The 26,982-nt window shown below is 61.3% G+C and overlaps 1 protein-coding gene across 1 annotated transcript in view; it reads right to left on the bottom strand.

Moving 5' to 3' along the window:
- TSNARE1 (t-SNARE domain containing 1) overlaps nucleotides 1-26,982 on the bottom strand; it is a 143,286-nt gene that overhangs the window by 4,219 nt on the left and 112,085 nt on the right. Inside the window, exon 12 of the mRNA XM_036112755.2 lies at nucleotides 10,003-10,109. Within this exon, the coding sequence (XP_035968648.2) occupies nucleotides 10,014-10,109 (96 nt within the window). The 3' untranslated portion in view covers nucleotides 10,003-10,013. The remainder of the gene's footprint in view (nucleotides 1-10,002; nucleotides 10,110-26,982) is intronic.

The raw sequence follows: 26,982 nt of genomic DNA, 5'->3' as shown, positions 1-26,982 counted from the left end.
GGCTCCGAACTGCCCCACTGCCTCGCTGACACTGGACCGAGACGAGGCCCTTAACCTGCATTCACCACCCCCTAAAATGTGACCCTGGCCTGCCTACCTTCTCCACCATTATCCACTTTTTGCTGCAGCCAAACATAATTTTCATGGCCTATGCTTTCTCATCTCTTAAAAGGAGGATCAGGTTCAGGATCAGCTTTATCATGTGACCAGGATCAGGGCTCACTGTGATCAGGATCAGGGCTCAAGGTGTGACCAGTATCAGGACTCAGAGTGTGACCAGGGTCAGGACTCAGAGCGTCACCAGGATCAGGGCCCAGCGTGTGACCAGGGTCAGGGCTCAGAGTGTGACCAGGGTCAGGACTCAGAGTGTGACTATCAGGGCTCAGTGTGAGACCGGGATCAGGGCTCAGCACGTGACTGGGGATCAGGGCTCAGTGTGTGACCAAGGTCAGGGTTCAGCATGTGACCAGGTCATACTCAGTGTCCACCCTGGGGCACTGTCTTTGACTGACTGGGGCCAGTCCCCCCATTAGCATCCCTGGCTGCATGGAGGTGACTGAGAGGCTTCTTGGAGCACAGGTGCCACACAGACCCTGGGATCCTGAGGGGGACTGTCCCCACCTCTCAGATTGCTCTCAATGTCCTTCAGATGCGTCATTTTCTCATCCGCTAACCACTCCTCCAAATGGTGCTGGCTACCCTCCCACGATGATGGGGACCCCCGCTGCCGGGGAGATGGAAGCCGGATCCCACAGGCACCTACTCCTGTTGATGTGCCTGATGCCAGCCTCGTGGGCCTGCTGGCCTCCTGACAGAGTGACCAGGGCCCGGCAACACCTCCCAGGGCTGGCACGCCGTCACCCTCCCGGACTGAGGCTGGTGCAGGTCAGTCCTGCCCTGGCGGGGAAGGGTCTGGGGGCCTGGCAGGGGGACACACAGGCCCATATGTATTCTGCTGGTGACACTCTCTGAATAGCTTATTAGAAATTAATATTTAATTCTCTTCTGTGGATTTAGCTTAATTATTCAATTTATTATTGCAATTACTGAGAAGCACCCAGAAGCAAAACTGCTTGCTTTGAGCGGGGAGACAGCTGAAGGGGAGGGCCTTGCCACGTGCACCTGACTTGGTGGACTTTGCCCCAGGGGGTTCCTCCTGGGTCCCACTCCAGGGTCCTTCTCTTCAGAAAATGCTCCTTTCTCTGTCAGCATTGGCTGAGGATGCTCCCTTCCACGTGTCCTCCCTTTGGCAGGCAGAACCCCTGCTTCTAAAGGGGCCCTGAAGGTCGAACCCCATCTCCTTCTGCTTCGTTCTGGAGGCCACAGCCTAGAGAAGTCAGATGAGGAAGAAGGGGAGGAGGAGAGTCGTCAGGCCCTCCCCACGTCCTCACAGCCTTGCTCTAAAGGAGGGACTGTCCTGTTGACAGAGCTGACACCCACGCTCGGCAAAGTTCAGTGGCTGGAAACAGCAGGGCTGGGACTCAAGCGGTCCCACCATCACAGACAAGGTCTCCCCTCGAGCGGCGTGTCCTCATGTCCTAGCAGGGGCAGGAGGCTCGCACTTCCCCAGTGAAGCCCCAGGGCTCTTCCCTCACGCTTCTTCTGTCGCATGTTCCCTGAAGAAGAGCGAGAGTCCTGGGGTGGGCAAGCCCATGCGTCCTGCCCCTGGTGAGTAAGGGCCACTGTGATGCCGGCGTGGCGGGGAAGCCTGACCCTGAACCCTCCCCAAGACCGAGGTGGGCTTGGGGGTCAGGCCTGGCTCGAAACTTCTTCCTGCCTGGGATGAGCCTCTGCCCTCAGAGCCTCAGCAAACATCCATCGTGGCAAGGCCCCGGCTCCCGTCCTCCTGGTCACTGAGGGCCCGGTGCCCTGGTATAGTCCATAGGCTGCTGTGTGTTCGTAGAGACTGTGGTCACTGCGAGGACCGTGTGGCCCACTTGGATGGGCACGGGCCCAGAGCCGGGAGTCGTAGGCACCAAATCTGAGGCCAATGGGAGCTGGGGGATGGAGGGAAGTGGAGCAGAGAGATGGCAGGGGCAGGGGCTGCTCCAGGGACAGGGATGACCCTCTCTCCAGGAGTGGGGCCAGAGTGGCCCGCAGGCCTCATGCATCCCTCCCTGTGACAGGGACAAAGGCCTGGAGGCTCAAATGTGGGGGATGTTATCCAGGCCTGGGTGTCAGGGATCAGCAGGAGAACTCAAACCTCTGCTTCTGGAGGGATCCATGGTGCGGGCAGCCCAGAGCCAGTCTGGGGACACTTTGCAGGAGAAGGGTAGGGTCATCTATACAGAGAAGAAGGACGAAGACCAAGACCAAGACCGGGCGGGGGAGGGAGGAAACACACGAACTCTGTGCACCAGCTGCCACACCAAGGGCACCCATGGCCTCACTGCACCCCAGCAAGGTCTTAGCGTCCCGAGCCCACGGAGGAAACGGGGACTCCATGCACGACCTACCCAAGGCCACAAGGAGGGTTTCGGGCAGGTCCTTTGACTCCAGCCCCGCCCACCAGCCCAGTCCCGTCCACCAGCACCAGCTCCGCCCACCAGCTCCGCCCCGCCCACCAGCCCAGCTCCGCCCACAATCCCCGCCCCGCCCACCAGCCCCAGCTCCGCCCACAATCCCCGCCCCGCCCACCAGCCCAGTCCTGCCCACCAGCCCCAGCTCCGCCCACAATCCCCGCCCCGCCCACCAGCCCAGTCCCGTCCACCAGCACCGGCTTGCCCACAATCCCCGCCCCCACCCACCAGCTCCGCCCCGCCCACCCGCCCCAGCGCCCTCTTGCCCTGCAGCTGCCCACCGGCAGTGGGGCCCCAGCTGTGTGCCACCCTCCGGCCGCCCTGCCCAGTCCCACCCAGGCATCACGGGGCTGGGACGGGTAAGATGCGACACCCGCTCTCCATGCTGGCTGGCAAACTCCATCATGTCCATCAACGCCGCCTGCACGACTCACACACATGCTGCCTTCTGTGCTGGCCACCAGCATTTTCATGCTTTTATTTTTTCCACCTTTTTCCTGGCAGAGAGCCATTTCCAATGGCTGGCTCAGTGCTGCCCTTCTCATGGGGCCATCTGCCCAGCCGCTGAGGCAGTGCAAGCAAGGGGTGGGGCAACCCCATGCAGAGGAAGGGGGTCTGGAACCTGGTTATGGCTCCCTCAGGCCCACTAGGAAAGGACTGCTCCAGACAAGTGCCCCAGGAAGCCTCCAGCCTCTCGGCCCCTTCGCCTGCCCCTCCTCTCCTACTCAAGACCCTACACACTCCCACCCCAGCCAGTCTTGCCCCAGGGCTCCACCCACCATGCCTCCACACCTTTGCCTGGGCTGTGCCCTGGGCCTGCAGTACCCTCCTCCTTGTCCCACAGAGGAGCCTATACCCACCTCTCAACACTCGGCTTTCAAGAGCCACCTCCTCCAGGAAGCCCTCCGGGCAGAGCTGCCCCTCTAACAGCTTCCACTCTGCTCCTGGCCGTTCAGCACCTCAAGGGCCTCCCTCTCCCCGAGGCTGTGAGCTGCTCAGGGCAGTGCTGGATCTGATTGCACCTGCAGCTGGCTGACAGGGAGGGGCTGGGGTATTTGCTCAATCACATGGACACATCACCGACCTCTAGCCGGATCGGAGCTGGGCCCATGGGACAGGCAGCAGGGAGGACAAGATACAGCCCTGCTGGCTGGAGGGCCACATGGGAACGTCGGCATGAAAAGGCCAGCTGTGTCTCATCTCCATCAGCCAGAGCAGGTGCGTGGTAACAGGAACACAACTGTGGTAGTGCTCATGGGGACAGCGAAACAGCCAGCATCATCGAGAGCAGCCCCCCCACCCCGGCCAGGTGCCCAGCAGGAGCTCTGGAGGCAGGACCTGGGCCCCAGAGGACAGACTTCCCTAAGTCAACCCCTAAGGAGCCCCGGACCCAAAGAAGGCTCCAGCATCCCAGGCCTGCGCCGACCTCGGCAGACATGCTCGCAGGCTAGAGCGGGGAAGCAGGGCTGCCCAAAGTCACCAGATCCCAGGGGAGGGACCCTCAAGCCTTTGGCCGGCTCCCCCAAACTTTGCCACCGTGAATGACGGCGCCCCGATAATGGGCCCCCCTGACCCATCCGGAGCCACCTGGAACACGTGCAGACCTGGCTCTGGCTCCATGGCATCAGGGCGCAGGGGTTTCCCTCACAGCCCCAGCTGCAGAGGGATTACCCCCCATGGTGCCCACTTCTTCCGTCTGCCTGTCAGTTTATCCATCTGAAAAATGGGGACACATGCACATCTCCTTCACAGGGCTGTGGAGAAGATGCAGTGAGGTGACCCCAGGCAAGGCTCCTACCCAGCGCCTGACGGGCGGGGGACACACATGGAGACACCCCCTCCCAGGGTGACACACTCAGGTCCCTTATTCCGGTTACAGCCTGTGGGGGGGGGGGCGGGCAGTCAACAGTCTTTCCGGACCACACACAGACACACACACGTGCACACGCAGACACATGCACAGAGACACACCTACAGACACGCAGAGACACACGTGAAAAAGCACATGGGTGTGCACTGCAGAGAAGCGTGCATGCAACCCCCCACCCGGGCTTCCCAAATGGAAATCAATGCCTTCAGCTCGATACTTCACGGTTTTCAGAAAACATTAAAAACATGGTTTGCTATAAGCCTCCATTTAGCCCCTTACGTTTCTTGTGCGCATGAAAAATACTTCATTGATTGTTGCCTAGATACTGTAATCTTCTATCTCTTGGAGCCCAGCCTGTGACTCCAGCAGGAGCCTGGGACCCAGGACAGGCACCCACTAGCGCTCCAGGGGCCTCCGCCCTTCCCCTTCCCACACCTGTTTCGTATCCTGCGCATGGCCTGGTGACCGCAGATGGCTCACGTCCCACAGGGACCCACGAACAGTCCACAGCGACCCAAGTCCGACATGGAAAGTGGTCCTGGGCCCAGACACTGAGGTCGTGAGCGCTCAGGAGGATGGTGGGGAGGGGACACCCCCAGATCCCAAGGACTCCCCTGCTTCTACAAGGTTCCTCGGCCAGGACCTGGACAGCGGTGAGTAGGCAGACAGTGGCCTGTCTGCCTACTATTGCATGCCAACTGCAACCCAGGAACGAGGGGCACTGGGCTCACCTGCAGCCTGGGCCCTCTGCCCCCAGGAGTCCCAGCTAAGCTGCAGGGGAGGAGCTCTGTGTCCATCTCCAGACACCTCAGTGCTGGAGACCCAGAATTACCCCAAGTTCCTCTTCTGGGCCCCTCATGCTGAGTTGACCCCAACCTTCATCTACAGGGAGAGGTCTCCTCACCAAATGACCAGGCCTGCACATGCTTTCGCAAAGAGCTGCACTTTCCTAGGTGGGGAAGGGGCTCCTACAGAGGTCAGGGTTGAGGCTGGGGTGGGCGTAAGCAGGGTGGGTGAGCTGGCTTGTCCCACCCTATCGTTCCATGTGCCAGCCAGGGCTCAGGAAACCCAATCCTGACCACAGACTGAATACACACTGCTCACACTCCGAGCACTGACCCTGGTCACACTCTGAGCCCTGACCTTGGTCACATACTGAGCCCTGATCCTGGTCACACACTGAGCCCTGATCCTGGTCACACTCTGAGCCCTGACCCTCGTCACACACTGAGCCCTGATCCTGGTCACACTCTCAGCCTTGATCCCGATCACACACTGAGCCTTGATCCCAGTCACACCCTGAACCCTGATCCCAGTCACACTCTGATCTGTGATCCTGGTCACACACTGAGCCCTGACCCTGGTCACACTCAGCCCTGACCCTGGTCACACTCTCAGCCCTGATCCCGGTCACACACTGAGCCCTGATCCCAGTCACACCCTGAACCCTGATCCCAGTCACACTCTGATCCATGATCCTGGTCACACACTGAGCCCTCATCCTGGTCACACTCTCAGCCCTGATCCTGGTCACACACTGAGCCCTGACCCTGGTCACACTCTCAGCCCTGATCCCGGTCACACTCTGAACCCTGATCCCGGTCACACCCTGAGCCCTGATCCCAGTCACACCCTGAACCCTGAGCCCGGTCACAGTCTGAGCCCTGAGCCCGGTCACACTCTGAACCCTGATCCCAGTCACACCCTGAGCCCTGATCCCGGTCACACCCTGAGTCCTGAGCCCGGTCACACTCTGAGCCCTGATCCCAGTCACACCCTGAACCCTGAGCCCGGTCACACTCTGAGCCCTGATCCCGGTCACACCCTGAACCCTGATCTTGGTCACACCCTGAGCCCTGACCCTGGTCACACCCTGAGCCCTGACCCTGGTCACACTCGAGCCCTGAGCCCGGCCACACTCTGAACCCTGATCCCGGTCACACTTGAGCCCTGATCCCGGTCACACTATGAACCCTGATCTGGTCACACTATGAGCCCTGAGCCCAGCCACACTCTGAACTCTGATCCCGGTCACACTGAACCCTGATCCTGGTCACACACTGAACCCTGATCCCGGTCACACCCTGAGCCCTGATCCCGGTCACACCCTGAGCCCTGATCCCGGTCACACTCTGAACCCTGATCCTGGGCACACACTGAGCCCTGATCCTGGTCACACCCTGAGCCCTGATCCCGGTCACATTATGGGCCCTGACTCAGTCCCAGACTAGCCTTCACACTTGCTGTAAACTGAGTCCAGGAACCCTGTGGGGAGTGAGGCTGGCCACATGCACTTTGGAGAGTCCCCGCACTGGTCTTCTTGGAGGCACCTGCTTGGTGGCAGCAGCTCTCCACCTGAGCGAGCACCACAGCCTGACCAGGGGGGAGGCAGACTCACCAGCCCTCTGTAAATGGGGAATAGCCTAGCCCATGGGGGTGGTCACAGCCATGGGAGCAGGCAAGGGTGAACGGGGGATGACCCAGACGGCGGGTGTGACATGGGGCGCTCCTTTGCCCACTCAGAGCTACCAGAGGGCATGTCTCACCCTACACCCAGAAATGAGCACGTGCATGGGCTGTTGGGCTGTCGGGCTTCTTCCAAGTCAGGGAACAGGGAGCCGAGCTCCTCCCTCAGAGGCTGCTTTTCTCTGCGGAAATAATCCCCCTGCATTTGAATCAAGCCTTTTCCTTCCTCAAAGTGCTGTTTATATTTAGCTGCCTTTGTCCTCAGAGCAGCTCCAGGGAGAGGGAAAGAGGGCAGCCACCCCAGCCCCATTTCTCTGGGGCCTGAGCGAGGGCAGCCCCCCCACAAGACCCTGCCCCCCGCAAGATCCTGCCCCCTGGGCCGACTGCCGGCAGACAGCGTCGGGGCTGCTGGGCCTCTCTTCTGGCCTGGCTGGCGTGCCAGAGATGATGTGTTCCTGCGTGGCCCCAGACCCCTGACCCACAACCTCCCTTAGCTTCCTCTCGCTCGGGGAAGGGCTTCAGGGCGCAGAGCCGCTGGGTGGCCTTGACTGCTCCCCAACCTGGAAGGGGAGGGAGGAGGAAATCTGAAGGAGGAGAGAGGGTATGCTGGAGGAATTAGAGCCCCAGGCCCCAGGGGAGGAACAAGCGGAGGGTCCAGCCATTACAGCCCCTCCCCTCTCTCCAGATCACTGGGGATCCATCTGCTGGGCGCCCAAACTGACCTTCTTCCTAGGCCCATCTGTGTTGCCCCTGCAGACCCACCTCCCATGCAGACGTGGATCATGGCTTCAAGACATCAAGATGCTCCCGGGCCCCCTGCCAGGCCTCTTCCATCCCTAAATCTGACCTCAGCATGGGAAGCGCCCAGAATGTGTGTGACCGAGGGCAAGCCCTAAGCATGGGCCAGTCTCCCCTGCAGAATGGGGCCACAGTGCTGATGGCGCCCATCCCACCAGCTGAGACACGGACACCCCATGTAACATGCCTGCCTCGGGTGCCTTGCAAGTGTAGCTCTGTCCTGGGGCTGGGGTCAACATGACCACAAATGGAGTGACTTAAAACAACAGGAAAGACTCTCCCATAGTGTGGAGGCCAGAGTCTGAAATCCAGGTGTCAGCAGGGCCCCACTCCCTCTCCAGGGGCAGATGCTCCCTGCTCCCCCCAGGCCCCCATACCCAGGGTGCCCTCCGGCCCCTCCCACTGAGTCCCTCCTCCGGTGGAGAGGCACCAGCTGTGGACCCTAGCAGGAGGGGGTGGGGGACAGGCTCATGCTCCTGAGCCCCAGCTGGGGACCACCTGGGTCGGGGGGCAGGAAGCAATGACTCCCCAAGTGCCCCGGAGGATGATAGTCCGTCCTCATCAGGGCAGCCACAGGGGCCGGGCAGGGAGGCTGCCTGGGGCTCCCCCTGACCTCACCTGGAGAGCAGGCCCCGCCCACAGTCCCAGAACCCAAGAAGCTCCAAGCACCAGGAGTTCTCTCTGCAGGTCCAAAACTTTAACAGCAAACCTGCACCGACCCCAGTGAAGCCAGGCCACTTGGGGCTTCCATGTGTCCCGCTTACTATGAACAGCAGACCTTCTGGGGGAGTGCAGTGGAGACGCCAAGTAGGAGGATATCAGGGGCGGTTGGCTCACGGTGTGTTCCCAGGGAAAGCCAAGACCTTCTGAGCCCTCCTGTCCCCAGGGTTCAGCCAGGTTGGGACCTGTCCACCTGGGGGTGCTGGGAGGACCAGTCAAGGTGATGGATATGCAGTGTGCACACATAGCTGGTCGACCACAAACACGTCTCCCTTCCCCACTCCCCACTCCCTCTGATGCTCTGTGCAGACCAGGAGCCGGCTCCTTGTTCTCCTGGTGACATCCCAGCCCAGCCTTAGGGACAGTGGACCCAATGAGAAGCTACCCACCAAGGACAGGCCTCGGGACGGCCAGGGCTCCCCGCCTCCCACTTTGCAACCCAGCCTTGTTGGGGTGGCTCTTGATGAGAGAGCAGGCACTTAAAGTCTGGATGCAGGAGCCTGAGGGCCCTGGACCGAGGTGACTGTCCACGGAGCTTCCTGCAGCCCCCGCTCATCTGCTGCCCGCCACAGACGCTGTCACAGGCTGTGGGGGGGGGGACCGTGCATGACAGTGACTGGGGGGACACCGGGGGGCAGCTGTGGAGCTCAGCGGGGCCTGCCTGCCCCTCCCTGAGCCCCTCCCCCAGCCCCCACAGTGTCCCAGTGCTGGGCTCAGGTGCTGGACCCCAGGGTGTCCAGAGGACACATAGGCCCCTTCCTGCCACAGCCCTCACACGTGCACCCCCTCCTGCAGCCAGAAGCATCCTTGTGTAGCCCCTGCAGCACTCTGGATGTGGAAGCCAGCCTCCGGGGGCCCCGTGGCCATTCCTCCTTGGACTCATGCCCTGTGAGATGGCCCTTTACACCATTGCAGCTGGCCCAGAGAGACGCTGCATAGTGACCAGGTGTGGCAGCTGCCTGGCTCTAGGGGACCCGTCGCCCTGCGGGCCTCACGTGGGGGGAGCCACATTCGAGCTGGATCCTCCTGCCCCCGTCGGGCCCTCGGGTAGTGCGGCCCCAGCCCACATCTACCTGCACCCTCACAAGAGATGCTGAGCAGACCTACCAGCTAAGCCCCTTCTGAATTCCTGACTCTCAGAAACTGCGGGGTAATAAATGTTGATTGCTGTTTTCAGCCACTAAGTTTCAGGCCACTTTGTTGCACAGCGTAGAGACCCCAGATGCCCACCCCGCATGCCTCTGTAGGTGCTTCCCATGCTCTGGGTCAGTCCCCGTCCGCCCCAGCTCCCGCCCAGCACCCGGCCCGGGAGGGGCCCAGCACCTACTCTGCCCGTCCAACAACCCCACCAATGGCCTGGCTCCCCGCCTTGGACCCCGGCACCTGCCGGCTGCACCGCCCAACACGTGAACGGCCGGTCAGGACCTGTCGGAAGTCAGCGCCTGCAGGAAGGGGAGCTTCGAGTTGGCCTGCCCTCGGCTGGGGGCTCCAGGAAGACGGCCCCCACCTGCCACGTGCCCTGCTGGGCCGCCAGGGCTGACCCTGTGCTTGACACAGCAGACCACGTAGGGACAGACAGATGAGCAGAAGGGTGGAGGGACAGATGGTGCGGGCAGTTGGGGCACTCACCGTTGGCGGCATTACTTTCGGATAGAGGTGGCGGTGATGAGGGTGATGACCAGCAGGACGGTGACTCCAGCCGACAGGAAGTAGCACTTGATCTTGCGTCTCTGGAGCTGAGAGAGAGAGACAGAACAGTTGTCATGGTGACCGGAATCCCAGCCTCCCATCCTGGGGGCACATGGTGCCTGCTGGCTTGGGCTGTGGGCCCAGGCAGAACCCGTCCCTTGCCAGGGGCTCTGCCCTGAGCTGACACGTGTGCTCATTCGACAGCTGCTCTGGGCTGGCCCTGACCCCCCAAGGGCAGGAGGCAGGAGAGCCAGCAGGACTGCCTCAGCTGCAGAGGTAGTCAGGCCTGGGTGTGATGCCCAGGTGCCCCCCTTTAGCACCTTGGATTCTTCTGTAAGCACAGGATGATGCCACTGACTTCAGGGCCACATTTGAAAGCCTTACTTAAGATGATGCATGAAAAGTACACAGCCTGGGGTCCGGCAAATACCAGACCCATGGTCCTCTCCAGATAGTCTTCTTCTTGTTCCATATAGTGTTGTTATTATTATTTTTTAGTACTATTTATTTATTTTAGAGAGCGCGAGCGAGAGAAACAGAGAGCGCGCTAGTGGGGGGAAGGGAGAGGGAGAGAATCTCAAGCACACTCCCCACCAAGCACAGAGCCCAATGCAGGGGCTCGATCCCATGACCCTGAGATCATGACCTGAGCCAAAATCAAGAGTCAAACACTCAACCAACTGAGCCACCCAAGCACCCCTGGTTGTGGTTATTAGTAATTTAACAAGTTCTGGGCCCCACCATCAAAGACCTCATGGAGAGGAAGACACACAGATCTGTGCTGGGATTCATGGGTGGGTGGGGATTGGGAGGCTTCTGGAAGAAAGGATGCTTCATCTGGGTCCTGGAGGGGGGGCGGGGCGGGGACTCCCCAGGCAGGTCAGGAGGTGGGAGGCAGGGGACCAAGGGAGAACCTAGGACAAAATGCGAGCTTAAAATAATCTGGTCAGTCACCAAGTGGCCAGAGAGGGGTGGGGGTAGGGAAGCAGGGGAGACAGACAGGATGGGATGCGCATGGTACAGGGGTTTGAGCAGCACCCCACGGTCAGCACAGAAGACAGTGAGGAGTTTTAAGCAGGGAGAGAGTGTAGTGAAGAGGCCACTTGGAAAGCAAATGGGGGGTTGGTAAGAAAGGGGAGAAGAAACAGGGAGACTGATCAGGAAGAAGGCCGATCAATGGACAGGCAGGAGTCTGGAGCAGAAAAGGGGGGATCAGAGGCGACAGAGGCAAGGCCAGGAGAGGAATCCTCAGAACCTGCTTGTGGCTGAATATGCAATGGAAGTGAAATAGGGAAGTCAAGGATGAGTTCCCCAGGTTGCCCATCTGGGCCATAAGGTGGATGTTAGGGCTATCCATTCTTTTATCCACCCATTATTCCACCTATCTATCCATCTACCCATCCATCCACCCATCCATCCATCCTTCCACCCATCCATCCAACCATCTATCCATCCACCCATCCATTCATCCATCCTTCCATCCATCCACCCATTCATCCATCCTTCCATCCAGCCATCCATCTACCCAACTCTATCCACCCACCCACCCAGCCACCCACCCACCCATTCTTCCATCCATCCAGCCATCCATCTACCCAACTTTCCATCCATCCACCCATCCTTCCATCCATCCACCCATCTATCCTTCCATCCATCCATCCATCCATCCATCCATCTACCCAACTCTCCACCCACAGACCCACTCACCCATCCATCCATCCATCCATCCACCCACCCAGCTCTCCATCCACACGCACATACACCCATCCACCCATCCTCTGTCCATCTACTTTCTCAAAGTCATTACAGGGAGTGGGGCAGAGTGAGGCACAGAAACTCAGCCATGAGAGGCGGAAGGGATTGGTGGGGAAAGTGGGGGAGTCAGGGAGCTTCCTGAAGTAGGTGGGACTGAACTTGGGCTTTGGTGGGGGGGGTGTCCACAATGACTTTTTGAGTGAAGATCCAGTCCCACTGTAGGGTGGCATGGGGGATCTGCTGGGCGTTGGATGGGTGTTCAGCTCACTCAAGCTGCCTCAGTGTCATTCCACTTTGGAAGGGACCCACACACCAGCCTGAACATCAGCCACCATCTGAACAGCCCTGCTTCCAGGCTCAGGTCTCCCTGCCCCCAGCTGTAGTCATGGGTCACAGGCCAGCTGGCCCAGAGTGAATGAGAAACAGACCTCCAATTGCTCACAGCTGGGAGTGGGAGGGCAGCAGAAACCCACAACCCTCCTAGCAGGGAGAAGGCATCTGAGCCAAGGAGCAGTTCAGCACCCAGGACAGCACCTGGGTCCTGGTGCCTGAGCCGAGGACCCAGGTGTCCGTCCTTGGTGCAGACACAGAAGCACTGACCTCATCAGCAGGACGGCCGCCCTTTCCTGAGCCTTCGCTCACACTACACTCACCCAGAGCTGCGGGGCGGGTCCTGTCAAGACCGTGGTCTGCAGAGGGCTCAGAGAGGGGAAGTAACCTGCCCAAAGCCACCAGCTTGTGAGCTGTGGGGTCAGAATTCGACCCTGACGCCCAGCGACACAGCCAGCTCTTAACCACCCCATGCCCCCCACAGAAGGGCTGACATCACAGATGTGCTCTGAGGTAGGTCTGACCCTCTGCACACATCCGGTCCCCTAAAGGAAGCTTATGCATGGAATCAGTTACACGCTTCGTCACAAGTCACCTGCATGGATCTGGTGCCTCTGAGGGAGGTCACGGGCTGTACGGAGCACAGCAGCTTGGGTCCAGCAGGTCGCACATCACAGCCCGACTGCGTGACCTGGGGCATGTCGCTGGCCTCCCTGAGGCTCTGGGGCCTGGCCATCCCATCTGTGCGGCCCAGGCATAGCCCAGCCAAGGGGACACTGCACTGGTCTTGTGTTCACCATCTGACAGAGTAGTGTCCATGCTTCCCCTGCCTGGGCTCAGATCAGCCTTCCTGGATGGTAGCCAAATGCCCCCTTGGATGCGATCTGAGCTCAGGCCTGTCCCTCCACATCTACCCTCTATCCCTCCACCTCATACAGGAGGGGAGGAGAGGCAGGCAAGCTGGGAGCCCCAGGAGCAGCAGCAGGGACCAGGCTGGAGTGGAGAATGATCCCAAGAGAGCAGGAGAGATCACCTGGAGAGGAATGGGGGAGACAAACCGGCACTCAGCCTCCACCAAGCCTGCCCCTCTCTACCCCAGCGGCAAACCACCACTGGGTCTCTCCACTGACTTCAAGAGCAAGAGGTGGGTGGGCCGCCAGATGCGCAGGCGAGGACATATGGTGGAAGCGGAGGCAGCCCTTTGATGGGGAGCTCTGTGGATCCAGCCCCTGGTCCCCTCCTGGCACAAGGCAGGGCCCCACCCCCAGCCATCTCTGCTCCAGCCCCCCAGCACCTGCTGCCTCCCCAGCAGGGAGGGAGCCACATGCAGAGACTCCAGCTCCTGCCGGTGGCCGGGGGCCGACTGTCCAGGAGAAGCAGACCTCACTCAGTTCAGCATCCAGCAGCAGGACGAGAGGCAGAGGGCGGGACAAGGGTCACCTGAGGGGCTGACCTCTCGGCTCCCCAGAGACCTTCTGGTAAAGCATGGACAGACTTCCTTAAGGAGGCGAGACGGTTTCCCCATTGAGCATCACTGCCTCTGAGAAGGGAGAGGGACCTGCAAAGGCCACACAAGGCACTAAGAGCAATGGAATGGGGCCATTTTGAAAGGCAGGAGGTCCCCAGGACCCAGGCAGGGGCTGCTGGGTGCGTGGATGGTTGGGGCCTCAGAACAGCCCCCCACAACCCACACTGGGGAGGCGTCCTCGTCCACATCAAGCCCTCATGACCCACACGGTGGGCACCGCCCTTTCCCAGTGGTCAGACGGATGCCAACAGGGAGGCCACAGCACCGACCTGGGAAATGTGGTGGCATGGGCTGAACTGTGTCCCCAAATTCATACGCTGAGGTCCTGGCCCCCAACACCCCAGGACGGGGCCTTTACGGAGGTGCTGGTGTTGGTGAGCTCATACGGGTGGGTGCTAATCCACCATGACTGGTGTCCTGAGAAGACGGGAAATGTGGGCGCACGTATGCAGGGAGAAGGCCGTGTGGACATGGGGACGGCTGTCTGTCCACTAGCCAAGGAGAGGAACAGGTGCTCCCTTGCGGCCCTCAGAAAGAGCCAGCCCTGCCAGCGCCTTGACCTTGGACTTCTGGCCTCCAGACGGTGGGACAGTAAACAGTGGTGACTGCGGCCGCCCCGTCTGTGGTGATTAACAGATCCCGGCCCGGGTCCATCTCCTTGCTGACCCTGGAGAGTGGCCTCCTGATGGAGAGCTCAGGGGTTGAGCTGATTCTCGGCCTCGTCCAGCCCAGCCCTGGGCACCCTTTGCCAGAGCATAGCTATCCCGTCCGCCTCCACCCAGCCTGCCCCAAAGCCCGCACTGCCCTGGACGTCTGCGGGCCCTGCACCTGCTCTCCCAGGGTCTGGGTCAGGATGACGAGGCCCAAAAGCTGCTGTCTGCAGACCTGTGAGGGGGGGCTGCTCAGTTGTGGCTGTCACACCCCACGATGGGGGCAGTGGCTTCTCCAAGGCCTCCAGGACCAGAGGTGCTGAGGCCCCGCAGCAAGGGGCCACAGGTCACTCTCTGGGAATGAGGCTGGAGTCCCCCAGCCCTCTACCCAGGTCCCGTTCCCATGCGGCTGTCACGAGACCTCCAATGGCCGGGTTCCCAAGACAGAATAGCCCCGTCCTGATGGCTGCCCGCCTCGGTCCTGCCAGGGATGGTGCTGGGCACTACACGGGCGCTGACCACGACCCTCAGGACAGCCCGTTTCAGACATGCAAACACGGAGGCTGCGCAATAGCAGCTGCCCTCCCAGCCCCGGTGTGCGTTGGGACAAAGCTGCCCAGGGACCAGGCAGGAAGGAAAGGGCAGGGACCCCAGCCCCACCTCCCACCCAGGTAGGGTTTCCGGCCTGCCTCGACCTGGCTCTCCGACGCTCTGGGTGCTCTGGGGACGGCAGCCCCTCCAAAGAGCCACTGCGATTAATCACTCTTAGATGACAACCACGCATGGAACGAGCTGATGGGGCTGACGGCAGGGGACCAATTAACAAGAATTACGCTCTGGACTGGGGCCCAGTTAGTGTCAGTTGTGCAGGTCAGCCGCCTCCTGGGCAGTGACCGCCGAAGTAATCCGCTGGCTGGGGAAGAGCTGCCCCTCTCCGTCCCAGTCCCACTGGCTTCCGGCTGCTCCGAGCGGCCACGGCCCCTCCCAGGCCTGCTGGGCTCTCTGGTCGGTTACAGTTTCCGTCTGGGAAGGGGGCTTGCTCAGCACGTGCTCCTCCTTCTGCCCAGTGTGCCCTCCACTCAGAGAACTCCCGCTCGCTCTCCAAACCCCAGCTCCGGCACTGCCGCCGCCTCCAGGAAGCCTGCCCCCAGCCCATGCTTCCTTCTGCCCAAAAGCTGCTGCTGTTGCTGCCAGCTCAGCCCCTCCCTCCCACTAGGACACTGGGGGCCCCCGCTGCCCCGAGCCGGGCAAGGCTTCCTGGAAACGAGAGGACCAAGGGGAGGGAAGCAGCGGTGCCCACCGTGGGTCCTGCCACCACCCTCAGGCCGCCACAGGCTCTGTGTCCACCCTGGAGAAGGACGGCTGCCGGGCCATCGGGCCAGGCGGCACGCACGCAGGTGCCCCCCCTCTGTCTGCTCCCCCTTCCACTAAAAGGAGGGTAGAGGGTGTACCCCCAGCACAGGGCGTGTGAGGCGGCCGGCCGCAGGTGGGGCAGGTGGGCCTGGCTGAGCGGAGTGGAGGGGTGGCCGCAGGGCCCCCAGAGGTGCTGGCCGGGTGAGAGGGAGGCCCTGGCTCCTCCCAGCCCCAGAGGCGGGATAAGGCTCCCACCACCACCCCTGCATTCTCTGGGACTCCAGGCCCCACGGAGGGGGCCGAAGCTGGAGTCAGAGCAGGGGCAGGGGGCCAGCAGCAGGGCGCCCCACAGCAGGCCCAGAACCTGGGAGAGCTCTCTTCCAAGACGGACAGGCCGGCCCCGGGGAGACACCACGCACCCCCTGCCGCTGGGGGCACCAGGGAAGGTCACACGGGCTCACCCTTGGGGATGCCCCCAACACGCGCATACCCCCTTCCAAGCAGCATTGTAGCGCCCAGCCTTCGATACAGCACAATGCGGGGACCCCACACAGTGGGTAGCACCTTCGTCACAAAGGACAGAAAACAAAGTGAACAAAAAGAAATTCAAAGAACCAGTCGGTGCAGCAACCGAAGGAAACTCATGACAACTAACACTATCCTCAGAGACAAAGATGCCCCCGGGGCAGTCTGGAGGGGGAGGGCCTGGGCAGCGGAGGGCAGCCAGGGAGACAGGTCCCCCAGGCCCTCCAGGCCGCGTCCCCAAGCCCTCAGGCCCCGCCCCGAGGCCTCCAGGCCCCGCCCAAGCCCCGCCCCGAGGCCTCAGGCCCCGCCCCCGAGGCCTCAGGCCCCGCCCCCTGCACCTGGCAAGGCTGGTGCTGGCCCAGGCGCTGGCGGAGCAGCCGCACCAGGACAGGAGCCATGTCCCAGAGCCCCGCCTGAGCGTGCCGTCCGCCCAGGACCAGCCAGGTGGGAGTGTGGGGCGTGCGGGCCCAGGGTGGCACGGGCGGGAAGGCTGGGACAGGCCTGCTGCTCTGCCCACTTCCCAGCTGCCCGGCCAGCACCAGGAGCAGGGCCTGGGGGCCAGAAAGGTCATGGCTCCGGCGGCCCGCAGTGCACGCGGCACACTCTGGCTCGCTCGCCCAGACACCCACTGAGGGACTGAGGGACTCGCCCACGGAGCTGCCACTGTGTGGCATCGGGCCTCCCTCCTGGGCCCGGGCACCAGGGCCTGCGCCTCCTCTCCCTCCCGGGGACAGGGCCTGGGTGGAGCCCTAGCTTGCTGGCTCTTCACTCCATGCCTGCCACTCGAAGCTCGGGCAGTCACCCCCCTTCTGAGCCTAGTGTCCTCATGTGACAGTTGGCCCAGCATGGCTTCTCTGAAGGTGGATACCCGCCTGGGCCCAGACAGCGCATTTCTCTGCACACCGTCCCCTCGGCCGCGAGCTGCAGGGCCGGGAGTCCCAGGCCAGCAGCGGCTGCATACAGCGGGCGCTCACCGAAGCTGGAGCCTCCTCGGGGGCCAGGGCAGCTGGAGGCCTCTGTGTGCCTGACCCGAGGCGCGCCCTCACCCGCTGGGCTCTGCTGTCCCATGTTATGGCGGTCCAGAAGGGCTCGGGGGGGCCTGGAACCCCGTCTCCAGCAGCCAGGGACTCATCGGGGAGAAGTGAGCAAAGGGAAAGGAGGGAGGGGTTGGCAGGGGTGAGGGGGTGACGGGCATTTGGGCATCAGGTGCTGGCTTCGGACTCGGTGGGCCCAAGGGCAGCCCCCACCCCCATACAGGGACCCCTGCTGGCACACAGGGCCTTGGGCACTGGTCCTGGTCCCACGAGGATGCCCAGGGGTTCTGGCCAGGGGGCTGGGCGGGCACCTGCACGCGGGACTCCTGGGCCAGCCTCCGTGCCCCCTGGGCCATGCATCTCTGTGCCCTCTCTCAGCCGGATCTCGGTCCCTCTGCCCCTTCAGCCCCTTCCCTCTGACCCACCGGCACCCTCATTCTGCACCCCCCACCCAAGGCTGCCCAGCCCCCACCCCACTCCTCAGAAGCCGCTTCCCATGCAAATGTATTCAGAATACATGACATTTCAGAAACATCTATTTGTATATATTTAGACTCCATTTCAAAAGAATTATTCAAAATCGGAGCCATTTGGATAGATGGGTGTGGAACGGATTGTTTCTTAAGTGTTCACGTTAAAAATACCATGTTTTCTAAGTGGATCACAAATGCTGTAATTATTGAAATGGGCACATTCTGCTGGGGGAAAATTACAGAATCATGACTTGATTTACGGATTCTGTGTCCTGAGGACAGGGCTTGAGGGCACCTGCCCCAGGACGGGGCTCCGAGGCCGGGGGCGGGGCTCCGGGGCAACCACCCAGACAGGGCATGCGGAGTCACTGAGAGCTGGTGGCTTTGACAGCTGCCCCACTGAGACCCCCGAGCACCTGCACACCTGCCTCTCCCAGCCTCATGCAAGGCCTCACCAGACTGCCTCCTCTTCCCTAAATATGGCCCCCAGCCCTGGCCCCGGGGCCTTTGCACATGCTACTCCTGCTGTCTGAACCATCCTAGTCCCCTTCTCCTTCTGGGTCAGGTCACAACCTGAAGGCGTGTCCTGCGCCTCAGGGTATAGATCCCCACCCCATGCTGCTGCTCTCTGGGATCAGGACAGGTGGGCTTGTCTCAGCTCCCCTCTGAGCCCCTGACTTCTGGTGGGTAGGGCTCACTCATGCCAGGCAGTGTCACTGGTGGGGACAGAGGTGGGCCAGGGAGCCAGACTCCACGCACTGCAGTCCTCACTCACTGGCTGCAGAAAGCAGGCTAGGGGACCACTCGCACGCATGCGTGCAGGGATGAGACCAGCATCCCTCTGAGGGGTGCCCGGGGGGGCCGGGCAGAGCACGTGCCACATGCCAGACCCAAAGCAGGTGCCCTACCACGGTCGGTCGCTCCAGCAGAAGGTCTTGCTGGTGAAGGAAATCCAGCCCATGTTTTCACACCAGAGGCAACCCTGACCACCCACTGGCTCGGTCTGGACCCGGCACCTCTGGGCACATCGGGGGAGGTCCACTGATGGGACCTCCCCCGGGGTCAGGGCGGGGCGCGACATTAGGTAGAATGCTCCAAACGGACTCCCGCGGCCCAGCCTTGCCACTTGGGGGTTACTAGGGGGACAGGCACGCACAGCCAGGCTTCCCAAGGCCACTGACCGGGCGCTGCGCGAGTACACGCAGGCCCAGTCACACGGCGAGTCTCCGGCAGTGTCACCAGGGGGTCGGCTGAGTGTGCTGCGGGGGGACACACGAGTGGGAAGGTGAGTGCAACACAGGCCCCCAGGAAGCCGTCCGGGCCACGGCCACACGCGCACACGCACATGCACACAGGATGATCCGTTCCCTGGAGACACATCACCATTGTTACGTTATCAGCACCGTGTTTCTCCAGGGGTGGGATTATGGGGAGCTTACATCTTGTTTGATTTTTGTTTTTGTGTTTTGGCTACAAGGAGCTTCTGTAATGAAGACAAAAGTCTGAGCAGGGAAGGCTTTTAAGAGCCCACTCCTGCTCTTCCCAGCTGCCCTGGGAGAGTGGGGCGGGGGGGTGTCCGGGGCCGGGACTCGTGCCCCCAGGAGGTCATGGAGGGGACCAGCCCCCCAGGCCCCGCCCGGACCCCATTCCCTCGTGTCTGCACTGCGTCTCCCCGGGCAGCCTGCTCCAGGCAACCTCTGAATGTGTCAGGCACGGAAATCCCACCAATTACCCCCCCATCCCATCTCTGTGACTCAGTCCCCAGGCCCCCTCCTGCTGGAGGCTCCAGGACAGCCGTGGGAACAAATGAAGGCCCACAGACACCCAGCTCCCCAGCCCCTGGCCTCCACACAGGTGTCCCCCGTGTCCCCAGATGGTCCACCACTCCTCCCAGAGAGCCCCAGACTCCCCCCACTCTGGGCAGAGCCACACTGACACCTGATTGCCCCAAGCTCCTCCCTCATTTCCTGGAATTAGTAACAAAGACGCATTCATCGCCTGCGTGCACCAGACACTGTCCTAGTGCTGACAGTCAGTGTGGAGGCCACACTCCAGTAGGAGGAGCCAGGTGAGAAGCAGGGAAAATCCACAGGGTACAGGGCAGTGATAGAGAGTAGGAGAAAAAGCAGCAGGGGTCAGAGTCGGCCGGCAAAGGCATCACTACGAAGCTGACTTTTCCATCCAGACCTGAAGGCAGAGAGGGAGGGAGCAAGCAGATTTGCAAGAACAGTCCAGGCAGGAGGGCAACACATGCAAAGGCCCTGAGGCACAGGGCACCTGGGCGTCCCTGGAATGAGGGGGCAGCGCTGGCGTGGTCTGAGCAATGGAGAGCAGGAGTGAGGCCTCGGGGCCTCAGGACCTTTGCATGTACTGTTCACAGCATCTGGGGTGCTCATCCCCAGATACAGGCCTTGCCCACCCCCACCTCCTGCAGGTCTTCACTCATTTGTCAGCAAGGGTCTTGCTGACCGTCCTCAGGGGGCGCGTCCCTCTTCATGCCCACTGGCCATACCCTCCCCCACCTCGTCTCTCCCCATTCGGTTATCCGCGTGTGGTGCTGGGTGTCTCCAGTACTCCTGTTCATGTGGTTCTCCCGGCTACAGCGTCAGCTCTGTGAGGGCGGGACACTGGCTGGCTCAGAGAGGGGCTCATATTTTGGGTGGTTGCCCTGGTAAGCATCACCCTATAAGGAATCCTCGGCGCCACACGATCTACTCCATCTAAAGGGCCTGGCGTGAAGGCAGCTCCCACGGCACATGCACGTCCCCCGACTCTGCCCCGTCACGCGAGCCGGTACCACACGGTCTCCTTACCTACAAAACACGGTCACAGATGGGTCTCGTGACGCCTGTGGGCCCTGCTGACTTCATGCTGTGAGCACGCACACTCTCCTTCTTGCTAAGAAACTGTCCCCAAACTCCAGGGGATCGGGCCCCGATACTGCTGCCCCGGTGTCCTGGGGAGCCCCCCGTGCGACCCCGCGTGAGAGCGGGAGGAAACGCTGCATCTTGGTTGAGCGGGCACCTCTCTCTGGGCGGCGTGCTTGCGACGATACCGCGCGCGGGTAGCGGGCAGTGCTCACCGTGTCTTCCTCGGGCAAGTGTCAGAGTTGGGGTGCAGGCAGGTCTGAGACGACCAGCTGTCTCTTGCCCTTGCCTCCCGTCCGGCGCCATGGGCCTGGGTCTGCGCGTTCTTACTCAGGGCGGCCGCGAGCCCCGGCCCGTGGAGGGAGCCCAGCCACCTTCCCTAATGATGGGGCTCTAGAGGAACCCGGCTCACGGCATTAGAGCTCCTGCACGCCCCCGCCCCTTCTCTGGGGGGAGGTGGGCCCCGGAACTCCTGCCTCCATTACCCCTGCCCCTTCCAGGCTGAGGGGAAGTACTCCATCACCAGCAGCTCCCCTCCCACTGCCCCCCACCCCCTTTCTCTCCGCTAGCTGAGCCCTGCACTGAGGCGCCATCCAGCTGGGCTACAGAGGACAGAGGGACGGTCCCACCTGCTGCCCCGCCCACCACGCCGCCAGCGCTCCCCAGAACCCCACTCTCCAGCAGAGCCCTCAGTGGGACACAGCCCTGCCCTGCCTGCAGCGCCCACCTCCACCCCCAGGATCGCCCCCACACGCCTCCCGCCTCCTGCAGACCCCATGCAAGTTGGTGCACGAAGACGCAGATTCGCCAGGCACCAGCGGGGCCTGGGGACGGGAGGAGAGGCGCAGGTCTGGGGAAGGCTCCCAGGGGAGGTCCTGGGGACGAGGGCAGGTGGAAGGGGAGAGTGTGGGCTGACCAGAGCTCCGAGGTCAGGGTCGGGCTGAGCCTCCTCGGCAGCCCAGCCGCAGCGGTCAGCGGCCACACCTCTGCCCCATCCCCGACCAGAGCGGATCCCTTTCCTGCAGAACAGTGTGGTCCAGGGTCAGCCCTGGGAGGAGCCAGCCCCCTCCTCAGCTTTTCTTCTTCCTCCCCAAAGGTGGTCCTGATTCACTCTGTGAACCAGGCAAGGCCCCACCCTGCACCCTCCTGAACCTGGCCTGCCATCAGAGGGTCCTGCCCCTCTCTCCGGGGGGCGCTGGCCTGTCCCTGCCACCTCACGGGCAGCACTGTCCCCCGCTGCTATGCGGGGCCTCTACTTTGCCCCAGGCCCTGCGTGGCCGCCTTAAGGATGGCGACAGTAAACAGCACCTACTGTGCGCGCTCATGAGCTAAATCCATGCCCGTTTCACCAGCCCCGAGCCTCTAAGGTCAGGGACTCCTGCGGGCACCGCGAGCACCTGCGTGATAACCAGAGGCAAACCCCCCCAGGAGCCGACGGGGGGCAGGGTCGGGCGTGGACAGTCAACACAGCACATAATTCCATCAGACAGGGGGCGAGCAGGCGAAACCGCCATGGAAGGAAGACCGTGAGCCTTGGGGGCAGAGACGAGGCGGCGGGCAGCTGGGGAATTAAGAGGCCTCAGGGTGGGGCTCACTGGGGGGAAACTTGAGTCGAGCGGGGCCGTGGAGGAGGCGGGAGCGTGCTGGCGTGGGTGAGGCCCAGTCCAGCCCCGGGCCACGTGCTGAGTTCTCAGAGACCTGGCAGCCTGGCCCTGGCCCTTGGGGCCCCTGCCCACAGGAGAACCCAAAGACGAACGCAGAGGAGAGAGGCCCCCGGCGCCTCCTCCAGGGTGCGCCCCTGGGATTCCCCTCCCCTGTGCGGGGACAGGCCCGCTGGTGAAGACACCCCTGACTTACGCCCCGACCTTACCACTGACTAGCTCTCACAGGCCACTAACATGTCTGTGCCTCCGTGTCCCCTTCTAGAGGGGCCGATCACCCACCTTCCCGAGGTCACCCGCGTGCGTGCTGAGCTCGGAGCCTGGGACGGGGCCCCTGTGCAGAAATTACAAGTGTCTGGCTTTCGCGGAGCCTGCCCCCATCATCCTTATCGCCCCAACGAGAGGCCACAGGGGAGGAGAGGAGCCGCGGCCGGGAGGGGCTCTCCTGTCCTGTCCGCGCTCGGGCCCCACCCCGCGGTCCCTCACGTAAGGCAGCAGCTAGCAGGAGGCTCCCAACCCCAAAGAATGCCACCCCCCCACCCCAGGCCTGCTTCTCATTAGAATGACACCATTTGACATAGTTTCCTTTGGTTTCAGGTAGAAAGATCCAGACCCCATGTGAACGGCCAGAGTCTATTGCAGAGACGTGACACACCTAACATTCCGAAACACCATGTCACCCCTTGTGCCCCCTCCTGGGAGGTGTGCCTGCAGGCTTCCACAGCTGTTCCCACCCCCGGATTGCTGGCTCAGGCGGGGCCACACCAGCGCACCCGTCCAGTGCCAGGGATCCCACTGGCTCAAGCTCGGCGGCCACCCCGACCTGGTGCTCCTGGGAGCCCTGCCGCTCCGGACCCTGCAAGGAGCACTCTCCGGGGTGTGGCTAGTCCCGTTCGAGGGGGCATGGTCCCCAGGGACGCCCCTGCTTCAGAAGGCAAGCCCGGAGAGCTGGCCGGACACTCCGGGGAGCAAGCTGGGCTGGAGCTGGCAGTCGGGCAGCTCACTGGGCAGGGGGGACCCTGAGGCCACAGCCGCCTGGACAGTGAGCTCCAGCTCCTGCAGAGGCTGCGAAGCCAGACCCCGAAGCCAGCTCACCCACGGCCATGGCCCCAGAGGCTGGGAGAGCCAAATTCAACGCTCTCTGGAAGAGTTTCCCAATTCCAGGTGAAGCCGAGCCATGGATGCATCATCAAACATCATCAAACCAGCACAGCGAGAAGAGGTCAGACAACCAAAGAACATAAACATAAGAACAGATGGACCAAAAGTCAGGAGAATGAAGGATATGGCCGTAGATAGGCAGCAAGAGGCCGTTAACAATGAACAGACACATCTAAAAAAGAAATAAACTTTTAGAAATGAAAACCGTAATTTTTGAAGACTTAGCTGATGGGGGGTGAGGCAGATTTCACCCGCTGTAAGGTGAAGACGGACCCAAGGAGGTTCAGTGGAACTCTACAAGACAGACGGGCTGGAAACCAAAGAGCCAGGGCCAAGGTCATGGGGTGGCCGGGGAGGTTGGACACGGGTGCGGTCAGCGCCCCAGGAGGGCCAGAGGCAGCGTGTGAGGAATGACGGCCGCCACCGGTGGAACTCATGAGGACAGGAGTCCACCGGTCTAAAAAGCACAAAAGGCAGAAAGAGCGATGCCAGAAAGGAAGAGAAAATCGCCCAAGACGTGAGATAAAGGAGCGTCCAGTGAGCACCCACACGACCCCCAGCTGTGAAGCCCTGAGGGGCACTGGCCACGCGAGCACCAGCCACGCGAGCACCAGGGCCCGGGGCGCAGGGGCAGGAAGACAGCGGAACCCAGGGAGGCAGACGCGTTCGCTCGGCGGGAGGGAGGCCCCAGGGCTCAAGGCCACCCAGGCGCGAGCCTTGCTCAGGAAGGGCCCTCGGCCTAACTTCAGACTCGGTCACAGGGACCGAGTGGACACCTGGCAAAAGCTCAAGGAAAACAAATGAAAAACTGAAATAAAGCAGATACAAAAAATTTAAACAAGAAAAGAAAAAAAATGAACTAATTTTAAAACATGCAACTGATTATAGAACCGTGACAATGAAGTGTGATTAGATTCGATTAGGGATTAGATCCTGGACTTTTACAGACTACTGGGATCTCAGCACCACCTGAACGGGGTCTGGGCTCAGCCAGTAACGCTCGATGAGGGTGGGTTTGCGGCGGCCCCTGACGGCCGAGTGGCGCGCCGAGGGTGAAGGCGTGACAGGCGCCAAGTGGCGGATCCCCAGGCAGTAAAGGAGCAGCGACGACCGGGGAGTGTGGCCAGAAGCATGCGGTGACTCTGCATCCTTTCCTGCAATGTTGATGTACGTCAGAGTTGTTTTTCAAAATAGAAAAGTTAAAAACTCCAGTTCTAAAAAAGAAACTTTCACAAACAAAGATAAACACAAATCAAACGACGCTGGGAGAAACTCGTGCTGATACATCAACAACAGACCGAGCCCAGCGGCGGAAAGACAGGGTCACAGCAGAGTTCTTAAATCCAGCCGCAACAGACGTGTCGGAAGCCTGGAGGCACAGAAATACCGACGATGAGAGAACAGAAAACCCTGTGAAGACACGAATCCCGAGGAAGCTGCCACAGACACACAGCCACGGACGCCACGTGGAACAGAAAGGTCGCTTCGTAGGCCGAAAGCTCCACTTCACTGAGATGAGACAGCGGTCCTACCTCATACGCAGCCTAAAAGTTCCAGCCGTAGAATACAGAAAACCAGCCTTCAGAGAGCCACGGGGAGGACTGCCCAAATCCCACACCCCATACAAGCGTTCAGCTTGTGATTCAGCTTGTGACAGGTCAGGTGGACCATGGAGGGCACAGGCATGGAGGATCTGCGCTAGCAAGGTAACGAGCCCCTCTCCTCACGCACACGAGGGGCGCTCACACAAGTGGGATTCTCTAAGCCGTAAGGCGAGTCTTCACAAATTTCAAAGAACCAGCATCACATAAAAGAAATTCTCTGAACAAAATGCAACCCTTGGAAGGTCATGTAAAAAGAGCGCATGTAAAATGCCCCGGCATCTAGACGTTTCACAATTCGCTTCTTAATAACTCATGGGTCAAAGCAAACACCACGTGCAGAGCATGCGTTAAGCTGAGCAATACAGGGTGTCCCACGTGTGGGGCGCAGGGAGCACAGCCTGCAGACGGGGTGACAGAAGGAGAGGGGCGGGAGCGTCGGGGCCGTGGAAGCAAGAAGAAGGGGTGCAGGAAGCACCGGAGGGAGGGGAGAGGAGGGGCGATAAAGAGAAAACATGGCCCACTAGCTGGAATCGGCACGAAGCAGAACACAGAGGCAGCAGACACGAGTGACCAAGACGAACTCTAGGGAGACTGATGAGGGCGAGGCGTCCGTGGACAAGCAAGGCTGGGCACGAGCAGGTGCAGAGTAGGGACAGAGCCGAGGTTGTGCAGGTAATAAGAGAGCAGACTCAGAACAAGAGAGAACCCGCGTGGCTTCGAGGGGCTGTGACCGTGGAACGTCTAACAGAGAAGAATGGAGGACGGCCCCTGACTCACCACGTGAGGCTGATGTAAAGTTGATACAAAATCGGACAAGATTGGGGACAGCAGGGACACGCGGAGGCCAATGTAGGGACACAAATCCTTGAATCATGACCACATTACATTCTCCCTCGACAGTGGATTATTGTTACAGCTATTTGCCCCGGCCATGTTGATTCTGCCCCAGAGGCGCAGGATGGTCCGGTCCAGAAATCCGTGAGCCTCCATCACCACGCTCACGCTCAGGGAGCGAACGAGGACGCGAAGAACCGTCTCACCGGAGCAAGAGCATGTTTGAGGACATGGAACGCCCATCCAGGATTTAACATAAACCACCCCAAACCCTTCTCAAGCCCTTTGCCAACGTCCTCGGTCTGAGAGGAGGATAGACAGTAAATACGCACTCTTTCCTGACGGGGCCTGTCACAACCCCGCCACCCCCCCCCCCCCCCCCGCCAACACCGCCAGGGCTGCGCGCCCGCAGCGCCCACGGGAAGCCGGCGTCATAAGGACGCACCGGCTGGACACACAACTGAACGAAAGCCAAAGGCTGAACGGAGTCCTGCAAACGCCGAGACCCTAGCGTTGGGAGGACACACATTCCGTTCACGGGATCACACACGCATGTGCACGCGTCATTCACAGAAACAGACAAAACCACACGTTTAGGAACAAACCCCTGAAAAGATAGGAAAGCTACACATGGAGGAAATCATTGTTCAGATGTATCCAACAGCATTAAAGAAGGTAGAGACATGGAGAGCGACGCGCTGTTCGCTGACGGGAAGACCCGGCGTCGCGAAGATCAGCTCCTCCCAAATGATCTCGAGTCGGGTTGAGCCCAGTAAAACTGCCAGCCGGCTTCCTGACAGAACCCGACGGGAGGATCCTAGGACGCGTGGGAGAGCGAAGGGCTGAGAAGGAACGTGCGGGCGAGGTGAGGCCAGCAGACCGCGGAGGCAGGGGGGCCAGAGAGAGCAGCGCGCGGAGCCCGACGGGGACACAGGACACCCGCGGAGGGCGGGGGGACACGGGAGGGCATCTCACATGCAGTGCGGGGCCACTGCGTGCGTACCGTGAGGAGGAATGTGAGCGGCCAACGACAGAGAGTATCTTCAGACTTGGGATGCAGGGAGCCCACAAGTGCGCATGACACCCGGGAATCATCGAGAGGCCCCACAGGGACGGGCAAGGAAAAGCCACAGCCGGGAGGTGGT

Source organism: Halichoerus grypus, chromosome 5, assembly GCF_964656455.1.
Source record: "Halichoerus grypus chromosome 5, mHalGry1.hap1.1, whole genome shotgun sequence".
In the NCBI taxonomy this organism is placed as follows: Eukaryota; Metazoa; Chordata; class Mammalia; order Carnivora; family Phocidae; genus Halichoerus; species Halichoerus grypus.
The sequence above is the reverse complement of the archived record's forward strand: the minus strand, read 5'-3'. Positions and strand labels throughout refer to the sequence as shown.